We start from the raw sequence: 22,367 nt of genomic DNA on the forward strand, positions 1-22,367 counted from the left end.
TCGGGAGAATCGAAGAGAGGAAAGTTGATGGTAAATCGGGAGATAGTGGAATTTGGGTAGCAACGCTCACAAGTAAAAGATACTTGCATATAAGAAAAAAGAAAACGTTAGTTTAGGGTTAAAAGAAAAAAAAAGGATTTAAAAATATTAAAAATGAGGGTAGAATAGACATTTCAAAAGTGAGTGTTGGTTTTTTAAATATGATGTTGTTGAGTATTATTAGCCTAAATTTCCCAATCTTTAACACTAGCGCAAAATTCAGGTAGTGGCGAAATTTGGGGCTCATTGGAAGCCACAGACTCGAAGCAAATGGGTAAAAAGTAGGCAATTTTCTTGAATTTCAACTTGAATCTTATGCACACATTTTTTTGGAATGAATATTTTTGTTCACAAACTCAATGTCTCCCAGGTAAACTGTCCAGAACATTGAACAATTCCGGATCTGATCTCAGAGAACACTCAAAGGACATCACATCAAAACTAGAGAATTGAACGTGAATCAATCAGGATAACTAATCATACCAAAAATAATAGTAATAAAATAATGTTGATGATAAAGATCAAATCTTATGCAACAACATAGCACAAAACTTGACATGAGATTAAAATCTTGCCAATGAATCGCGATAAAATAAGTCAACTAAATTTCAAGGAGGAGCTAAAAGCATACCCCACTGGTAATGACAACCCCAGCAAACACTGGACATCGTATGATTTAAAATAGTCATAAGATGTTTAGATCATATTTGCCTTTGTGTATTTAACTCCGGATACAACTATTCTAGTTTTTAAGCAGTAATAGTCCTTCTTGTAAATCTCTACAAATGTATATTAGCATATTCTAAATTTACTAAAATAAATAATTGTGAACTCATTATAACCCCGACTGATGATTAGACAATGCCGATAACCAAACTTGATTTAATTCATCGGTGTATACATTCTTAGAACACGAGCTATTGAAGCGCATGGAGAATTTAGTGTTTGAAGCACCTTAGCAGGTGTGCACACGATCCTTCAATTGGTATCAGAGCTAGTTGTTCTAATAAGGATATTTGAAAACTGATTTTTAAAATGTGTTTTAAAATGATATTTAAAATGGATTTCAAAATCCTATAAAAAATTTTATATGAGTTTGTCGGGGGAAAAGAAAAGGTTTTGGCTCTGCAACTAACGTTGTAGCCACTTCTATCGACTCCTTAATTATAATGTTCTAGCATCCTGCAGGATGTTGAGTCCAATCTGACAGCAGATTAGCTAATCTGATTCAGTGAACAAGATTTCATCTGTTAGCCTACCAGTTTAGCTGATCAATAAACGAAGCCCAGCTATGTTGAGATGTTGGATGATTAAAGTGGAGCTTAATCATCAACAGTATACCTCCGCTTCATTTTCATATAAGATAATCAATGCAGTTCAGCATCAGTTGAGTCCAGTTTGAGTCAGCTCGACCAGTTAGTCAGCAAAGAGATCAAGTTCAAGTCAAACTAGCTGCTCTTCTGGTAAAGAGACTCAAGATCGAGGCAGCATTTAAAGCATTCAAGGCGACCAAGTTGTTAATATATCCAGTTCTATTATGTATAAACTAACTGATATTTGATGTTATATAAAAGTTTGCTATTGTAGTAGCAATTTCCCTTACACTTGATGGTTTGCGTAAATGTATAATACAAGAGACGCATATTTGATTAAATAAACATCATGTTTATCCAGTTAGCTTTCATGCAACTGAACTGCTATCTTAAGATTTGTTGCCTAAACTGCTTGAATCATGCTAAAACTTCATTAATCGCGTAAACGATTATATTTTTGAGGGAGAGTTTTCATTTCATTTTCTGAAGGAGAGTTTTATTTAAAATTATCTCTCGAACTGAAAAATGTTTTTAAAACTCGTTTTTTTAAATTCAGTTATTGAGGGGGAGCTTTCTTTTCCCTCGAACTGAAAAATTCCGTTTAAAATCGCTTTAGTAGCTCAATTTTTGTGATCATAAAAAAGGTGGAGATTGTTGGAATAGTTCATGTTCGCAATCTTGATTTTGATGTTAACAAAACTTGTTATTTTGTTTCTAATGATTTATCGAAGTGCGCAGGATGCTGAAACAGATCGGGTTTCGAACTAATCAGTTACCGAGTCAAAACTGAAGCTATCGAGACACAAACTGAAAGAGGCAACGATTGCCCAAACTGAATCAGTTACAACTAATGTATCAAAGACCAGTTCAATTGATTGTCCAACTGACAGGCAGTTCAGCAGAAGACATTCAGAAGCCTGGTCAGCTGATGAAGTGCTCAACTGATGAAGAGCCCAGCTGATCAGTTCAACTGAAAGAGTGAAATCAGTTCAACTGACGAGTCAACTGATTTCACTAGCCCAACTAAAGATCAGTTCAGATGACCAGTCAGGAGCATCAGGTAGGAATCAATCAGTTGCTGATCAAAACAAGCTTTTCCAAGTGGATTCTAGCTATGGACAACGATACAAAAGCGACTGTATGATCAAGGTACAATAATGAACGTTGCAGCAACATTTAAAGACAAAATGTTCCAGAATATCTGTCAGAAAAGTCGAGACACAAATTTCAAGGAACGCATTTAAGATGCAACAGATACAATTATTGATTCTCACTGTACGATCAGTTTCCCGCCTATAAATAGAAGATGAAGATCAATGAGAAGGGTGTGTGAAAAAAAAAGAGAGAAAAGAAAGGACACGCTGAATTCATATCATCTTACTAGAAGCAATCAAGCCCAGAGGGATCACTACAAAGTTATATCAGCTTAGTTTAGAAGCTTATTTCCATCTGTGTGTGAGAACATCTTTCCGTTATATTCATTGTTCGATTCCCACACACGCACACACAATCTCTCACAAATACAGAGAGTTGAGCTTATTGAATAGTTGAGTGAGTCTTGCACAAAGACGTAAAACTTGTGTTTGTAGTCTTTGACACACAAACATTAAACAAGTATTGGCTGGAAGGTGCTGCCTTCAATCTTGAGTGCCAGGAATTCAGTTAGGCAGTAGAGTAAATCCTAAGCTGAGTGGGTTTGTACAATGGTTTGTATAAATCAAAGTCTTCAAGTGTATCCTACTCGAAGAGGTAGAAGGGGTGACGTAGGAGCAGTTGAAGTCTACGAACATCTATAAACATATCTTGTGTATTTAATTGTTTAACTATTGTTTTCAAACTGATTTGATCAGTTAGAGCATTCGTCAGTTCAGTTTTCACCATAACTGAACTGATATATGCAAGAACTGATCCCTCGCTTTTCAGTTACTCAGTTGCATAAGATATAAAACCAATCAGTTTTCTTAACGAATGATTACTTCGAGTATTTTTCTCTTGGTTTGTAACCAAACTCGATTTAATTCATCGTTGTATACATTCACGAGCTATTGAAGCTCATGGAGAATTTAATGTTTGAAGCACCTTCCACATCATCTGACAGTTTTGGGTCTTTCATGTCTGAGCACTTGTTTGGGGCTGCAGTCTCGGAAGTTCGATCATTGATGACGGGCATAATGCTAGCAATTTGAGCTTTCAATTTCTCCAATTCTGCCTTTAAACTCTTAGTCTCTTCCAATTGTTCTTTGAAGTTTTTGTCCATAGGTTTTGGGACTGATTCCCTCTTCTTTCTTGAAGTTTTGAAGAAGACTTGAGGCTTTACAAACCCTCCCAAGCCACGAACCCTTCCATAGCGTTCTTGGCTTCCTAAGGCAGTGGTTAGCACATCATTCATTCCAGAAGATTTGAACTGTCCTTGAATTTTTTCCCAACAAGTCATCCTACAATTAGAGACATAACAAATCAATCCAAAAACCACAATTTTATTTATCTAGGAAATATTTAGATTGAATAAAACTAAACATTTACAATTTTTTCGGCGACTTTTGATGTCTCCACATTTGTTATGTTGCCAGATTTGTCTTCCCGGGCTTTACGCCAAAGCACCGATCTATCAACTTCTTCATCTTCAGCAATAATGTTTTTCTCTCTCTACAATTTCAAAATTTATCATCTTAAGAACATGAAGAACTTGATGAAAATGAGAAATAGAATGCTTCTGATGTCTCCACATTTGTTATGTTGCCAGATTTGTCTTCCCGGGCTTTACGCCAAAGCACCGATCTATCAACTTCTTCATCTTCAGCAATTATGTTTTTTTCTCTCTACAATTTCAAAATTTATCAGCTTAAGAATATGAAGAACTTGATGAAAATGAGAAATAGAATGCTCTATATCTTACCAGTTCAGCCTCCAAGACGATGTAACCCTTGCGAGACATTCTGTGGTGATATTTAAAATGCATGGTCCGTTTTTTTGTTTTTCGTGAGTAACCTATATCATTGTGTTCTTCAGTTAAGTATGGAAATTATTAATTCTTAAAGAAAACATGAAAATTCTTAAAGTACCTCTCATGATGGATCTAGTCTCTTAAAGAAAAAATGAAAATTCTTAAAGTACCTCCCATGATGGATCTAGTCTCGCATCCACAAATGCTTTCCAATCTGCTATTGGGAAATGATACTGACTTGGTGGAGAAATCAACTTTTCAGCATTTTTTCTTTTCGGCCAAACAAATCTGCTAGTCAATTTGTTTTTGAAATCTTGCCACTTTTGAGCTGCTGAACTCATCACTCTCTCTGTTCTAGCATAATAAAAAAATATTCATTTTATCGAATCATATCCAAGTACATTATAAACATACAAAATAAATATAGCAATCTATTAAAGTGTGCTATAAAAATTGATATGACATAACAAAATATAAACTACTGCAAGGATTTAACTAAATACATGGAAAATAAAGTAGAAATTGCCAAACTCCTTTAATTTGCCAAAAAAACCGAAATATTGTAAGTAAATCACTTGACAAAGATGAAGAATACAAATTCTAGCAATAGTGGCAGAATTAAATCATTTCTGGAATACACATACCATGTTTTGCTTAAGTTGAAATAGAAATCAACAAATTAAGTAGATTGAACAATGGAAACAATAAATTTATAAATACATGCTAAGGTCAAGTTTATTACTGTAATACAAAGAATTTTAAAAACCTGCAGTTTTGGCTATTTATGGACATTATTGGTTGGATTCCTGTCTCCATCATCCGCTTTTTCCATGTATGAATCGTTAGATTTAAATACATATGCAGCAAATATTCAAATATGCCAAATCAGTAAAGATGCAAATGTGCCACATAAAATTCCAGATTTTGATATCAGAACTCGGCTAGATCTTGAAACATTTGAGTTTAAAATCTACTAACCAAAATGTAAATTTTCTGCAAAGTTTATAATAAAACAATATTTAATTAAGAATCCCTAATATAATGATTTAGTGACTCTATTGAGAATACGTGAGAGATAAGATCATAAGACATTGAAACTCGTAATAAATTCATTATCACCTGCAATATCAAAACAAACAAACAAATTTGATATGATCACTAATATAAAGCAATATAATAAATTATAGACCATAAACTTATTCATTGTTAAAAGCAAACCAAATGAAGTCGAGGGCGAGTAAATCTGATCCATTGAATTGAGTATGTCATTTCTACAAATACTTTGTTTGCAACTAGTATCCTTCATCTTTTGAGAAAAAAGCACAAATAAAATTCATAACAAACAAACAGAAAATCATAAATAATATGTTTATCCGTTAGACACTAACCAAGTAATTTTTAAATTTGGTTCAATAAATATAGAAAGTGTAATACCCATGTCAAAAATGGTTATTCGAGAGACATGATAAGATAGAGGATAAGAAATAAATAACATGGGCAGAGATAAAAGCATGGATTGAAAACAGGGTGCCACATATAGCTGACTGTGGATGAACACATATAATAAAATTTATTAGCATCCCTCAAATTCTAACACTAAAACATATATCATATATTTAACAATTATTGTAAATATTTGTACTTAATGTATTTTTGAAAAATTTACAATAAAGAGAGTTGACTTACTTACACTTAATCATTCTCTATTAAGTAGGAATATGTATTTGAAAACCACGTTTCTTACACCATATTGACGCTCTAAATTCCTGTCTTTTACCAAAATTTTTGTAGAATTTGGTGAGACTCCTCTTGAAAGTGCCACATATAGTTGACCGTGGCTGAACACATGGTTACGCAAAAAGATGTCAATATTTGGGATTGTTTGACCTTGTGCTTTGTTTATTGTCAAAGAAAAAGTAAACCTTATGGGAAACTTTCGACGTGTCAACTCAAATGGTAATCCAGAATTATCTTCACTTTTCAAGGGTATTCTATGTAGAAAGAATCTGGTACCCTTGTAAGGATTTGTTATGATCTCAACATCTATAAAATTTCTACCAAGATTGCGACATGTTAATCTTGTTCCATTGCATAGGCCAAGTTCAGGCACAACATTTCTCAAGATCGTGATAGGACTTCCTACTTTCAATATGATTTTATGTGGTGGCATACCACTTGGACTAAGGGAATTCAAAAATTCTTCTTGAAAAAGGTCGTGATTTTCGTCTTCTACACTATCCCAAGAGGTACACTCTTTTTCTTCTCCAGGAAACTTGAGAATGAGCATTTGATTAATATTGTTGACATCAACATTTTTTGATGCGATAATGGCTCTATAAACCATATAGTTTTCATCATTAACATGATTTATCATATTAGGAAAAACAGAATCAATCAACATCTAAATTGATTGTTCACCATCTCATGGAATGATAATTGAATCTGTTAATTTTATAAAATAACGATTCACGGTATGTTGCAATCCATCACCTATGCACAACAGAAATTGCGAGAACTAAATATCTTGAGCATATCTCATATTTTGTTGAATGTGTATTATCCTTACGCAATGTCAAAATGTTGACCTTGAAATAGTTGCAGCAATTTGTTCTGCCTTCGACCCTCGTTTAACAACCGGTAAAACTTGTTGAAAATCGCCACTAAAAACCATTGTCTTCTTCCTTCCAAATGCTATTTGATTTTCCATAATATCTTGGAAACTCTTACTGACGGATTCAAAAGCATAGCGATTTGCCATTGGAGCCTCGTCCCATGCTATAGCTGATGCACGCCTTATTAGATCTGCAAATTCTCTCTGTTTTTTTATTTTGCAAAGTGTTGATGCGGTTGGTCTACGTGGAATTTGAAAAAATGAATGTGCATTTCTTCCACCTGACCACAATGTCGCAGCTATTCCAGATGTTGCTACCACAACTATAATTTTACCCATTTTTCTGAAATGTGCCAACATTGAGCAGTATAAAAAAGTATTACCAATAACGTCAGGACCATCAATGAGGAAAGTTTTGATTGGTTATGCATAATACTTTCTATGATGGTGTCAAACGCAATCCTCTGTTGAGCATTCAAACATTCAATAGATCTCAAATCATCATAAAAAATCTGATAAGAAAGTTAATCCTCAATTATTCTTGGTAGCAGTTCGTCTTCTAAAAACTCAGCACTTATTGATGGTAAATCAAAATCATCAAGTTTCTTTTGTACTGATGCAACAACATTCGTATATCAAGCAATAACTTATTGACGAGTAAGTTAATTGATGAAATTTCTTTACCATAATCTTCAAACATGCAAGGATGGAACTCATCCTAGAGTTCTCGAATTATTGTTGGTTGACAAAACACTAGTATGGATACAAATAACCTTCTCAATGAAGATGTCGTTCTAACAGAGCGTGCTTCTTGCAGACATTGTTTTACTTAATCATCATGTTGGAGAAGTCCTCTCATTTGAGCAGACTCCTTAAATGTTAAATATGTTACTCCATTCACACTCATCAGATCTTGAAAAGATGTTGGGCCCATGACATGATTTAAAAAGATACGAAAATAAAACCACCCACCTTCAGATGGCGACACAACATATACTCTTCCAACTACTTTATTGTTGCTTCTTCGACGAATCCATTTTTTCCATATTTTATCCATATGTAATATTGTGGAAATTCTCGATATAAATACTTTCCAGTCAAGTCAGGATCACAATTTATTTTGAAAAATTCTGTATTCATAGTCTTCGAGTTGTCATCATCTGCAAGTAAATCACTTACGTGTTGTCTGGGGTCAATAAATCAAATGTTGGTTTGATGTATGTAGTTGTAACCTAATGACTAAAGTATACATCCTACTTGTGGGGACCCAGACGCTAATTCATTTCTTAATCATTCTTGGGAATAATTGGATCAATTAAATAAATTGGGTCTAAATTTTTTTTTTAAAATACCGTATGGAACATAATGTAATCAATCTGATATACATATCACAAGTTAAAAGTACAAGTCTTGTACAACATAGATCCATATCAAACTAGGGTTCAACGACTACATATCCAGTGATGAAACCTATTCTACTGCTGGGTCCGAATCTCCACGCTAATATTTTTCTCTCATCCTCTTCTTGACCCTGATCTTGTCCCACCTGTTGTCATGCACACATACAAACACAACAACAGCCGGATAACTCCGGTGAGAAACATATCCCAGTATAAACAATGTAGCATGCAATTCATATAAATATACGAAAGCATAAACATTTATAAAACATGAATCGTAATCTACGAAACATCAATCAATATAAGTCTGTAAATCAAACTCTTGACTCGACTCATCTAATCTAGGGATCCCGGCTGAATAAAAAAGCAACAACTCACCTACTCTCCACAGCTAGATGGTGGTACGTTCTTATTCCCAGACTATGGTACTCTATATCGAATATCTGCAATAGAAGCCGATCTGCTCCTAAGCACATCGATATAACCCAATGTCCAGTGACTTGGCACCTCTTCCAACTTGGCACTTCTGCCAAAGACTCTCTGTCTCACAAGCAATCATCTAATTCATACTTTCTATAAATCAATAGAACAAGCATATAAATGCAATGAATTCAAATATCTGAAAACAATAGCAACTAAGTATGTGATTTTAGGGAAACTCAGGTCATATCTGACTCGAGTTATCAATCCCAATCGAACATTGATTTATACCTTTCTTGTCGCAGTTCTGACGAAATCGAAGTCTCGAATTCGAAGCTTGTCAGTACTCAATCTGACAATAACAATAGCGAGGAGTACAATATCAATATACCACTCAAATCAATACTGGCTATAATCAGAACTCATCTAATTCTGTTTCGGCGGCATAACAGCACAATCTTGATATACCTAGCAATACAATAACAACAGATACAAATCATAATCTATAATCAATCAACAAACTCAATCTGATACCAAATCTGTATAACGTCAATCAACCCAACTCTGAAAAATCATAACAATTTCATATAATGTATGTTCTTTGATCTGTTCTCGATTCTACGATAACCCATATTTCCAGACCACATAAGAATAATCAAAGCACAATTTCTCCAATACATCAACTTCAAATCATGTCAGAAATCAATAATACTTACGTCTTTTTGTAGCTGTTGAAGAGAGGATCTTGGAACTGTGTTCGGATTCAAATTCTGAGAGACGGATCGTGCACAATCACAAATTTAAGATACAATGAGGCTTGAGGGAATTTCTAAACTTTTCCTCAGTTTCTTGGTTGTAATTGTTGAAGGAAATGACATTTGAACATATATATTTGCATGGTGAAGACATGTGGCCTATTTCTTTACGCTGCACGTCTCGCGCATATGCGCGACCTTTCTTGGCGCATATGCGCGAGACCTACTGTCTCGGGGCAACAAAAATCTTCTGCTCGCGCATATGCACGCCCTCTTCTCGTGCATATGCGCGAGACCTACTGTCTCGGCATAAGTCAAGTCCACCAGCTCGCGCATATGCGCGCCCTTTTCCCACGCATATGCGCGAGGTTCTCTGCCTGCCTCGTGCATATGCGCGCCTCGTGTCGCGCCTATGCGCGATGTGTTCTGTCCTCGCACATCACATATCACACATGCCAACTCAAATCAGGTCTCGAAGTGGTCCTTCTATAATCACATCAATGCATAATCAATAATCTCAGATTAACAGAATAAAAATCTCAGGCATTACACTACTAAACGCAAATGAGAAAATTCACCACAATGCTTCAGGCGCACAAATCCACCTTCCACCCACATCCTGTTGGATTTAATCACAATTTTGCACATTTCGTAAATCTAGTGCAATCCGATCAGGACCTTTATGGATGTACTTGTATATGTACTTGACACATTTAATTTTTCCACATACTTCAACATTAATATGACAATCATATTTTAATAAAAGCCATGGATTGTACGGGACAACCCAACCATTATCAATGAAAATGTCTTGGCCACCTTCACATCATTCCAATTCGAATTACATAGTTGGCTGTTTCCACAGAAAGATGATGGCAAAATGATTTTGGTACCAACATTTCCTGTATAATGTGTTTGATAGATATGTATAAGATGTGAGTTGTAACATATGTTGTGAAAAATAATATTTAAATCATTAAGTTATCATACCTGCATTATTTTCACCTCCATGTAAACAATCTTGCAATCCTTGGTAAAGTTCTGAATTTATATCATGTTGATTTGAACGTATCCATCGTAGTCTTTGTGTTTCAATCTTTACGTAATTGTCAACTATATATTGTTGAAGTAGACAGCCTCCTCTAAGAAGCAAAGACGGCGAATTTTCTCGTATCTGATTAAGAAGATAATTTACACTATAAGAGTATAGTCGTAAATTTAAATTTTAAATTTTTTTTAATTAAAAAGATAAAGCATAAATTACAATGTTTTTTTCACCAACCTGTAGCATATACGCATAGTAAATTTAAGCATTTTAATCATGTACCATTGATATTTTGGCTATTTATATCCCAACCATATGTACCATATGGTAGAAGGAGGGGATATTGCAAAAGATCATAACAGCCAACTACGTCTTTAACGCTGATAAGATTTCCACCCATTCTTTGTATAGAAATATCTCAACTGCTCAAAGTTTCTTGAAATTCGTTAACAATGACAGCTGCAACTTGAGATGTTGTTGGTAAACTATATTGATATTCATTAAGTTTTTGTTGCCTGATGATGAGCCTACAGTTAGGTATGTTTTGACATTTGCCAATTTTTCGAAACACGTGCACAAATGTATTGTGTTGATCAATAATTTTTTGTATCTTAAGCAGCAATTCTCGTTTTTGTTATGGATTTTCATGAAGTCTATTGTCTATATCATGATTTGCGTCTACAATCCACATCTGCATGTACCTTGGCCTACAATTCTCATTTGGTAGAAGACTTCCAATCGAGCGATCTATTGATCCATGGGCACGAATTGTGTAAATTCCATGCGTACCGGTTGCTAACGACTCATCTATGTTGACTCCCATCGATGTAAAAAAGAAAACATGATCGTATGCCCTTATGAACTGCCGAAAATGTCTACCTTCCTCGTTATCTGCATCATATACAACTCTTGGAATTCAATGGGAGAAGAGATGTGATCCAAATTTGTATTTTCATTTCTACAGCAGAATTGTGATGTTTCACCATGAAACAATAGAGCTTGACAGTGTAAACAAATTCTTGGGTCAGACAATTGCCACCGATAATTTATCTCACACTTTCACCGAAATTTCTTCCTAGGTTACGATATCGACGTGGACGTGAATATCATTGTATGTTAGTAATGAAATTCATTGAAGTTAATTCCTGCAAAAAATTTCAAATTAATCTTGAAACTAACAATTGTAAAAGAAATTGTTGCTGTAAAAGTGAACCAATAAATTATATAATAGAAATTGTTGCAAATATTCCAAAATACTTCTTTTTCTCTCCTATATCTTAATTTAAATTGTGAAATGCATAAAAGCGCTAATGAAAAAGTAATATTTATATATTTCATATTTTACGTTTAAGAAAAATATACCATATTCTAAAATAATATTTTTCTTATTTATATGAATTTTTGAAAAATGAGAATAATTATTTTAAATAAATTAAAATCTTTGTACGAAATTCTGAAAATAAGATATTAAAAAAATGTACAATGTGTTCAAATTATATTTTCCATATTTAAAAATATATTTCATGTAGGATGTTTCCTAGTTAATTTTTAAATCACCTTCTGAAACTTTTAAATGATTAAATATTAGTGCATAAAATTTTGAAAATTAAAACAAAAATAAAAGCAATCACCTGGTTGATGCACTCTCATAAATCATTAAATACTAAATGTAGAACTTGAGAGAGGAGATTGATGACAGAAGAAATAAAAAGTTTTTTACCAAAAAAGTAACACACGTGTATGTAACAAAAAGAAAATGTAGTGAAACAATTATTTAGCAAAGTAATACTAATTAATCAAACTTATTTCGATTCAATTATTTATTTTTATTTAAATGCATTGAAACATATATATTGCATCGACTATTTAGTTGAATACACTAGAGTACCTAGATGAACAGAAGTTGGTACCTTTATAATAGAATAATAAAATAAAAATAACAGTCAAAATATTCCCTTACTTTTGCTCATATATTCCCACTACAGTTCACATAATCCAAAAGGAAAAAACACATCAAGTACGACCATGGATTACCATGCACAGAATGTGGACCAACCACCGACCCTACCATTATTGATTCTCTTAATAATAATAATAATAAATACTAAAAATAAAAATAATAGTCCAAATATACCCCTACTTTTTCCCATATATTCCCACTTACTATTCACACTAATATAAAGAAAAATACATACTAAGAACAACCAATGATTAGAACGAATTCTGAACATTTGCCCCTTTACAAAGATAATAGATAGATAGAAATAGATTTGTGGAGGAATGAACGCTTAATGGAATGCCATGGTTCTCAAATGGAACTCTTCCCCACAGCACGATGGCTTTAGCTTGAAAATTTATACAAGGGATCAATATAGCGAGAGAAGAAGATCAGACGACAAACAACAGTCTCCTAACCCACTATACCATCTTGTTATCTGCTTTATGCATGGTTCTAATAACAGCAGTCACTTGCTCAATCTGATCTTCCCCAGAACAAGAAGACAGAAGAACTTTGGCGGTTCCCCCATCGGGATAGCAACCACTGTCAATCATTTCTTCAAAAATTTCTATACACCTAGTGTACTGTTTCATTCTAGAGTAAGCACCGAGTCTAGAGGTCCAGGTCACGACGTCTGGCCTCAAGTTCTTATAGGAAAGTGACATAAAAAGCTCTTCCATTTTCTGAAGAAACCCAGCCCGTCCATATATGTTGATCAAGATGTTGTAAGTGCTGATATCAAGTCTGCATGCTCCATTCTCCATCGCACTCAATACCTGTTCCATTTTCTCAAAATGACCTAGCCGGCCGTATAGATTCAGCATCGTGTTGAGGATAAAAGTATCTGGCGCGAGCCCAAACTTGTGCATATGTTTAACAATTTCTTCACATTTGGATGAGTTGCCCATTCTTGAGTAGGATGATAAAAGCAATGTGAAGGATTTCATGGTAGGTGCTATTTCGAGGCGAATCATTTCATCAAAGACAGCTTGTGCACCTGAAATGAAAAAAAAAAAGTTTTAGAAACTAAAAATAGAGTAAAGAGAAGAACATGAATACAATATTTATGCGGTTTGGAAAATGGCCTACCTCCACAAGGGAAAAATGAAACGAAAACGTACACCTTCTCGAAAAGCTCGTTCAAAACTTCGTTATTTCATGTGGACAGACTGCTAGTGATGGATAGATATTTAGAAACAATGAAAGTTCAAAACGCACAAATAACAGATGAGAAGCACCTCTTGTTCCAAAGATAGATATATATTAGTGCGCAAATTAATATTTATAGCTCCTAATCACCATTTTTTATGGCCTATAGGTGAATCGAGGAATTGAGATGAAATGCCGAAAGAAAGGGAAAAAATCGCATTGCTTCTGTGTATGGGTGTCATGCCAAGGAAAGGAAAAAAGAGCGACACACATTTTTGAGACTGTAGGCACGGCTAAGAGAGGTCTAAATGATTCAAAGCAAGAAAGAAAGCATGGACTCGTGTTGGGATTCAAGGATAAATCGTGTCTTTTGTGCAAGATTTGAAACACGATGACAACAAGAAAGAGGGAAGCAAGACCGTTAAAAAAGAAGAAAAAGAGAAAGGAAAAGGGGCCCATTTTGCTTAATTTTATGAAAGACCCGTGCATATCATGGTATTGGAGGCTCAAAATCGAAGAAAAAAACCGGAGGTTTGGCCGCTAGGGTAGCAGGGTTAATTTTTCCTTTTGGAAAGAAAGTTAAGATATTTGGGAATCTTTTCTTCCTTAGATATTGAGAAGGGGGCACCGACACAAATCTGGAGCCCCACATATTTTCAGCGATATCGAACACACCTTTCAGCCGACAATTCAAAGTTTGGAAGAGAAGAGCACGAAAGGGAAGAAGGAAGACAGAGGGAGGAAGAAAAGAAGATCAACACGGATGGACGTCGAGAGGTCAGTCTTATTACTAAAATTTGTTCTTTATTTTATTTTTGGATTGATGAGAAACATTTATCAACATAGTTTTTCATTGTAAGTATGAAGTCTATTTATTTTATCTAGATTAAGGGATCTTTCGCTCGAAATATGATTTCATTATTATTGCTTGATTGAATCCCGAATTTCTTGAGTACATGTTTTATTGTTTTTAATGCTTTCAAGATTAGCTACTTTTAAATGATTTTATATATTATATAATATAAAATCGAGAGATGAAACTATGATGAGATATAATGTCATGGATTTCGATTGAAATCGAGATATCAAATGCATGTGTGATGGCCATACTTAATCAATCAAAGTCTAAAGGTTTTCACCTAGATTTAATGTGATTGATTTATCAAACAATTCAAAGAGATTTAATTGTTATGGATTTGATATAACTTGAAATAATATATTAATTATCTAGAAAAACCCGTCACTGCATGAACATATGGAAATTCAATAAAACATAATATGAGATTTGTAAGGGATTGTAACGGTTACACCTCCTTGCTATTTTTAATTGTTTTGGTTGGAATTTGTGTTTGTCTTGTTTTATTTTTGTCTGGTTTATTTGAATTCTTCTATGTCGTAGGTTAAATGTAGTTTAAATAATTTTATTTTGTACTTGTTAGTTAGTCCTTATATATCTATGCTAGACTTGATTTCTCATCTTTCTCAAAGATACAAGTATTCAAACGTGCTCTTTCTTAATTAACAAGGCATGACAAATTTGCAAAATAAAATGAAAACACAAATGTTACCTCCATGAAGACCTGCTCTCCCATAAGCGTCAACCATTATATTGTATGAGGCTCTATCTGGTTCACATCCCATTTGATGGATAAGTGCAAAAATTTCTGCAGCACCAAAGGGAAAACCTGCACGACTGTCAAAATAGTAGATTGAGTAACTTGTCAGATGGTTCGGGTCTAAGTAAATTGTATCAACAATACCTGTAAGCTTCCATGAGGGCGTTGTATGCATATACATCAGGCTCATGACCTGCTTCTTGCAGTTGTTCAAAGATCTCTTCTGCCTTTTCACAAAGTCCATCTCTTGCTAATGCATTTACCAAAGCAGTATAAGTGCAAATATTAGGTTCACACTTTTTACTCCTCATCTCACCAAACACCTCTAAGGCCATGTAGGATTTATGTTCCTGTCAATCACGAGAAACTGAAGGTGAAATAAATGAAGCCTATACACCAAAACAAACATCTGGTAGAGAAATAACGTCTGGACGTCAAAATATATCAGTGAGCTCTACAAACTAGCACAATCAATTTCAGCATCAAGTTTGTATTTTTACTGATATGAAACTTACGATAGATGTGAGAAGTTAAATCTATCTTCGGAGGGCAGAGGCATACAAAAAGTAAGTAAAATGATGTATTACATCTAACAATATTCATCCTGGAAATGATAAAAGACATAAAGGATGACCTTTCCATATAAGTTGATCATCATTGTGTAAGTCTCAGGAGAAAGTTCACAATTCTCTCTTTTCATCCTCTGGAAAATAGTAATAGCTTGCTGAGAATTGTTTCCTTTTACAAGCCCATCAATATATGAATTATATGCAATGGTACCTGAAGATTTGATGATAAATTATGAGAAATACATGATTCAAATGTTAATATTCCTCCCCAGTTTTCATCATAATTCGATAAAACCAATAAAACATTAGCGCACTTTTTTCATAATTAATTTGATTTGTATTCAAACAGAAGTAATATCATAATTGAAAAATGTAAACTACAATTTGAAATGATTATATATTCAAATGAGGGTTGTAACATACTTTTAAAAATAAAATTAACAAGTGACTAAACTGCTATATGAAATGATGAAATTAAAACAAAAAACAATAATCCAGACCATGACATCATTTTTTTATCACTATTAGAGAGATTACTAATAACACAGTAAAAGATGTAATGATTCGCAAACCAAATCGCTCAATATTATTCTTATATATCTAATTTATGTTTAAAGAAGATAACTAGATCATTAAATGGTCACATACCTGGAGGAAGACCATTTTTTTGCATCTCAACAAAGACAGCTTCAGCATTCTCAAAGAACCCACATTTACCGTACACTTTTAAAAGAAGTGCATAAGTATCCTCTGTAGGGATGCATCGAGCTTCAAGGAGTTCAGCATAGGTGGATTCTGCCTTTTTAAAATGTAATTTTTGTCCATAAGCCTCGATAAGTAGATTATAGCAAATTACATCAGGCTTGAAAGAGCTCCTGCGTGTTAACCATTCGCAAATCTGCAAAAAGATTTATAGTCAATTCAAATAAAATTAAGTAAGCCACATAGGTAGGGTACTGAACATATTCTCGTCTCCTTTTCCCTGCGAACTGAATCAAAAATTGTTGTTTTTCATAAACTAATACATTCTCAAATAATTTTAGGCTTATTTACAATCTAAAAAAGATACAATGGTATGACAAATGTACCGATATGATTGGATCCCATTTTTTTCTGAGACGAAGTCTGACCACCACGTTGATTAAGTCATCCCAAGTGGTGTTAGTAGGAGGCAAATTTCCTAAGGAAGACCAAATTCTATCTATGCTTATGTCCTTTTGAACAAAGTCGAGAATCTGCTGGGCAATGGGGCTTAGCACAGGAAAAATTCCATTAACGAATCCAGATCCAAACTTCCATCCTTGGCCCCTCAAAGAACCACCTGAACAAAACGAAGGCTTCAGCATCACTGCTGACTTCACCCTGCATCTGTAAAAATCAACTCATTATTTATCACCTTTCTTTCTCGAAACCTTTTTATGATTGAAGCTTCTCAGTTTCCCACGTCTGTCAATGAAAACGCTATCACGTCGGTCAATGAAAAGGCTGTCCTTTTTCCATTTCCCGATAGATTCAACACTGCTATCTTTTCTCCGCCGCTTGTATTTAGCTTCAAGGTGTCTATGTTCATTTATAATAGAAGTTGAAGGGCATTTGACAAAGATCCTACAAATAAATAGGCAGATAAGAAATTGCTGCAGAGTAAATCAATAACATGACAGGACACTTCGAAGTTTGGATACATAGTCAAAAAAATTGTTAATCAAATCCATTGAATTCAGTTAAACCATCATTAAGTTAGAATGATAACAAGTGTTTTAAGGGCATCCAAAAAACATCAACAAGAAAAAGAACTGCATTGTTGGCCAATCGAGACGAGACTGCCATGATGAGTTTTTTACACCATACACTTCTTGGAACCGAAAAGAAAGGCAGTCTATGATACTCAACCAACAGAAATATACAAATTAAATAACTTATTTTTTGCAGACAGCAATTTAGAATGCGTGAAAGTGGTTAAAACAAAATAAAAGGGCAAGAACGAGGAATTCATCTAATGATATAATAAAAAGGAATTGAAGGTTATAAAGAGAGGAACTACAATCAAGAAGAAGAGACTTGCATGAACGCACACATAGACCACAAGATTTGATTAGTGTTTTGCTCAAATTACAGAGATTGCTTTATCTTTAGTATTCACTTTCTCAGAAAGTGTGTACATATATATAGATACATACATATATTTAGATACGCACACATACGATTAGTACAATTATAGTGTAAATAAGTAGGACATTGATTTGAATTTTTTCTGTGTAAGTTATCTAAACAATTAAAATGCCTTCGAAATTGTGGATTTCAAATGACTAAATATGAATGCACCCTTGAAGAAAAATACAAGTCCGAAAGTTATGGGGACTTTGATGATTCGATGGAAGAAGATGAACTTAATTTAGATAATTTAAAATTTTTAATCATGTTACTAATTACTATGAACTTATTAATTATTTTTTTGTTTTGACTGACATTGTGATTAATTATTTTAGGGGTGTCAAAATCAGACACGACCCACCAACCCATACGATTAAACCCGAAAAAAAATCAGATTTGGGTTTGGGGTTTGGGGTTCATGTCAGATCGGGTTGGACCCGATAGCTGACCCGAAAAAAATGATCGGGTTGGGTTAGGTTCGGTTGACCCGAAAATTTTAATTTTTTTTAAAAAATATAATTAATAAATATTACTTATATTTTTATATATTGTATGTCTGAAAAAATATTTATTGTATATTTATATCATAAATTTTCATAATTTAATATTTATTTTGAATATTTTTTATTTGATTTAGTAAATATTTATTTTTCTACAATTAGATTTTCAAATTTAAATCATATATATGAGAGAGATTTTGTTATTAAGGGTTTAAATTAAAATATTATTATTATTTTTTGAATTTTATTTAATTTTCTTCAAAAAAATTCGAAACCGGGTTGATCGGGTTGATACGGGTTCAGGTTCGGATTGAGTGTTTTCGGGTTGGCTCGGGTTTGGGTTGGGTTCGGGTTGAGCAATTTTTGAATAGTACTATTGCTCAACCTGACCCAACCCACCCAATCCACCCAAATTGACATCCTTAAATTATTTCATATTTTAATATATTTATTCTAACATAAATATTTTTTTTTTAAAATTTAAAAATGTGCGACTTGCTTCGGTAAGCCGCGCGCCGCCCTGCCTCGCGCCGTGCGCCTTGTGCCTTAGGCTTCATGGCTCTTGTCCGTCTCGATGCGCCTTGCGCCCTTAACAATATGGTAGAAAAAGGATAAAATTGATTTCTAAGGGATATGATACAACACCAGCAGCTAGACAAGCACCTCTCTATACTCACGAGCCTAAGAGCCTGACCCATTAGCACTCAAGTAGGAGCACTCTCCGCTGCCACAAGTATAAGGAAATAAAATTGCGCTTTGGCTAACAGCTATAGTTTTTGGCTTAGTGATAAGTGTTTGATCCTAAATGAAATAATTAAATACATATACTTCAAAAATTCAAAATTATGGCGAAGTAGAAGAAAACATTTACTTCATCACAATTCAAACTATGGTAAAGTCGTGCGGATCAATTATTTCGTTAACATTATACTTTGTTGTAGTAATATATAATTAAATATTTCGCTATTTGATGAAACAATAGAGGCAAATACAATATTTTATTTCACCACAATAACCAAAGTGCGAAGTAATACAACTACATTACTTCTACAATCGATGTAGATACCCCGTTAATTGACGACACAGACGTAGTAAAATACGTATTCACTTCATCAATCAATGCTACATGTGAAGTAATATAACATCATTCGTTTCATTAATTTACGAAATCGTTTAAGTAAAAGACGCTTTTGAATCAATTTAATTTCGAACCAATTTTGCCTCTTTAGACCTGTCAAAGACTTCGCTTTTTTATGGGCTACGACTTTGGTTTCAATGCTAAGCACCTTTTTACTTCACGTACATCTATTTCGGTATTTATCTGTGTATTACTTTGTTTAATATTTGAAGTATATCACCGAATTTCGACTGTTGCTTTTTCTAAAACAATGAACGAACAAAAAACATGCTATTATTAGAACAAAATGGCACTGTAGCTCTCAGCGACCTTGAGCATTCTGATTGAGCCATTCATGACCTTGTATTGTAAGCAATTGTACATACTTTAGCTCACGTGATTTCTTCTATTCCGACCCTTGTATAGTATCATAGTTAGTATCTACTGAGTCGGATGACTAACCATTAGTGTTGAGCGGCCTTCAGTAAATTCAAAATTTTAGAACATGGCACTAATTAAAGAAATGTTGTGAGAATAAATTTTATGACTCTAGGTATTAAAGGGAACAGTTTGTGCTAGAAACCATGCACGTACAGCTGAGATGTATAGTATGTTATCAAGCAATACTTATATTTTCTAGGTACTATTAACGTGTACTACCGTATGTGGAATATCTGTAAGATACTTATGAAGTTTCTATATTGGCTAGCTAGGCAACAGTTTTAAGATTTCTGGGATGAAATCCTTTAGATAGGGGGTGAGTTGTAATGCCTAAAGCTATATATAACATGTCAGATACAAGTCACAAGCATTTTAAATTAAGAATTTAATAGTAATGGCTCCTTGCTATGTACTTGGGCTAACTGTATAGTCTTGTATATAAAATAAATTTTGGTCACCCCTCTTACCATCTACCTAGACCAACCATATAAGAATAGTAAATTCGTTATTGTTGAACCTGTCATCTTCTACCTCTGCATCACTGGGTTCTTGAATCAACAGTTTCTGTCGGTCATCATCCTTGATATTTTCTTGGAGTTCCTCGAACTTGGCTTGACATCTTGAAGTGGAAATCGAAATCCCATCGAACCCACAAGTTCTTGAACGAAACAGGAACGTAGAAAAATGGGCGGTGGTGGGAACTTTGGGAACACAAGCAATGCAACCAGCGAGGTTTGAATATGCGGCAGCCATCTTCACTCTGCTTGTTTTCACGCACAGCCTTTGCTTTGGAGGGGATAATATCAATAATCCTTCATTCAACCAATAATTGAGTCCCACGTAAGCCCAGAACTTGGGATACTGAATTAATTTTGTCGGAGAAAAACAACTATTGAATATTAATATATTCTTTTAAATATTTTCACATTATTTTTTTTATCACACATGTTCACATTAAATTATTAACGTTAACTTGAAATTTATTTTTTCATTACTTCAAAAATTATTATATAGTGTATTAATTCGATAAAAATTCAACCTTAACTCAAATTATTATTATATTGATCATACAGAATTATAATGAAAATATCCCAAACCACAAATTTATCGCAATTACAAAAAAAAAAAATCTTTTATTTGAAGATGAAGAACTGAATTGAAATGAAAATGAAATCCTTCTTTATTCTGTAAAAATATTTACAAAGATCTGATACAAATTGAACTCGAGCTACGCTTAAATACATGTGTGGAAAATCAGAGAAGTAAAGTAGAATTGAACACGACTTAACAAATGCGACTTATATTCTATTACTCCCCTCATCGAGAATGAATATTTTGAATGCCCATCTTGACTTGTAATCTTGCTGGAAAAAGTGGCTTTGTAAGTAAGTTGGCAGCAGTAATTGAGAAGAAACATGCATCATTTCAAGGAGACCCAGCTTGAATCTTTTCCTGAACAATATGACAATCGATCTTGATGTGTTTAGTTCTTTCATGAAAGATCATTGATACTCCCATAAGAGCCCGGGTCATGGATGACCCGAGAACCTAAATGGATAGCCCAAATCAGAGTCAATATACAAAAAATCTTCCTCAGCAGTCAGGCATGGAGGTGCCCGGTATATTATCTCCCCGGGCAATCAAGACCCCGGGCTCTCATGCAAGCTCCCGAGAACTCTTACCCGGGCTACCTCGAGAAGCGCATTACACTCGAGTGTATCAATATGGGCAATCCTATCTGTCAGAGCGACATGAGTTTGGTATGTCAGAGAAGTCATCAGAAGTAGGGTACGGGCAGCCGCCTTACCATACTTAGCATGTGGGCACTGAAAACAAGGTAATGATGAGATCTCTTACTATACATAGCAGGTATATTTCTCATTTACGGATTCTGGAATTTTCCATTCTCAAACAATCACGTATATCACCACATATACAAGCCATTTTACCTTTCTTCTTCACCTGCTGATTTAAGCATCGGAGTGGTTACGTCGGACACTCCTCCGACGCCCATTCACGAGTTCCTCTACTTGTTTGCAGGTTACAGTGGAAGCCATTATCCTGACTCAAACTTCTTAAACACAAAATTATCCCTATCATCCGGTGGATTGCCCACATATCTCATACTCGATTCACCCGGAGATCATCATTGGCGCCGTCTGTGAGAAATTGAGTTTGAGGCGTTGATATGACTCATACAAGAAAAACTAATCAGGACACTTCTCGGGCTCCTGGAGATGGTGCACTTACTTCGGGACAAGGTGGTGTGCCTCCCACAGGACCTCCGAATCTTATTAC

General features: G+C 34.3%; 1 protein-coding gene and 1 long non-coding RNA gene across 2 annotated transcripts; both read right to left on the reverse strand.

Moving 5' to 3' along the window:
- Positions 1 to 4,062: 4,062 nt before the first annotated feature.
- LOC140987127 (uncharacterized) lies at positions 4,063 to 4,634 on the reverse strand. Its single transcript, XR_012177074.1, has 3 exons — positions 4,467 to 4,634; positions 4,249 to 4,340; positions 4,063 to 4,171 (listed from the first exon to the last, which is right to left on the reverse strand). It is a non-coding gene; the product is annotated as an uncharacterized lncRNA (long non-coding RNA).
- Positions 4,635 to 12,624: 7,990 nt separating this feature from the next.
- LOC140987968 (uncharacterized) lies at positions 12,625 to 20,894 on the reverse strand. Its single transcript, XM_073456776.1, has 8 exons — positions 20,587 to 20,894; positions 17,257 to 17,465; positions 16,949 to 17,181; positions 16,509 to 16,758; positions 15,926 to 16,071; positions 15,436 to 15,641; positions 15,244 to 15,368; positions 12,625 to 13,523 (listed from the first exon to the last, which is right to left on the reverse strand). The coding sequence occupies exons 1-8, from the start codon at positions 20,820 to 20,822 to the stop codon at positions 12,946 to 12,948; spliced, it is 1,983 nt and encodes a 660-aa protein (XP_073312877.1). The 5' UTR covers positions 20,823 to 20,894; the 3' UTR covers positions 12,625 to 12,945.
- Between the last annotated feature and the right edge of the window lie 1,473 nt (positions 20,895 to 22,367).

The sequence above is a fragment of the Primulina huaijiensis genome, chromosome 11 (assembly GCF_012295235.1).
Source record: "Primulina huaijiensis isolate GDHJ02 chromosome 11, ASM1229523v2, whole genome shotgun sequence".
NCBI lineage: Eukaryota > Viridiplantae > Streptophyta > Magnoliopsida > Lamiales > Gesneriaceae > Primulina > Primulina huaijiensis.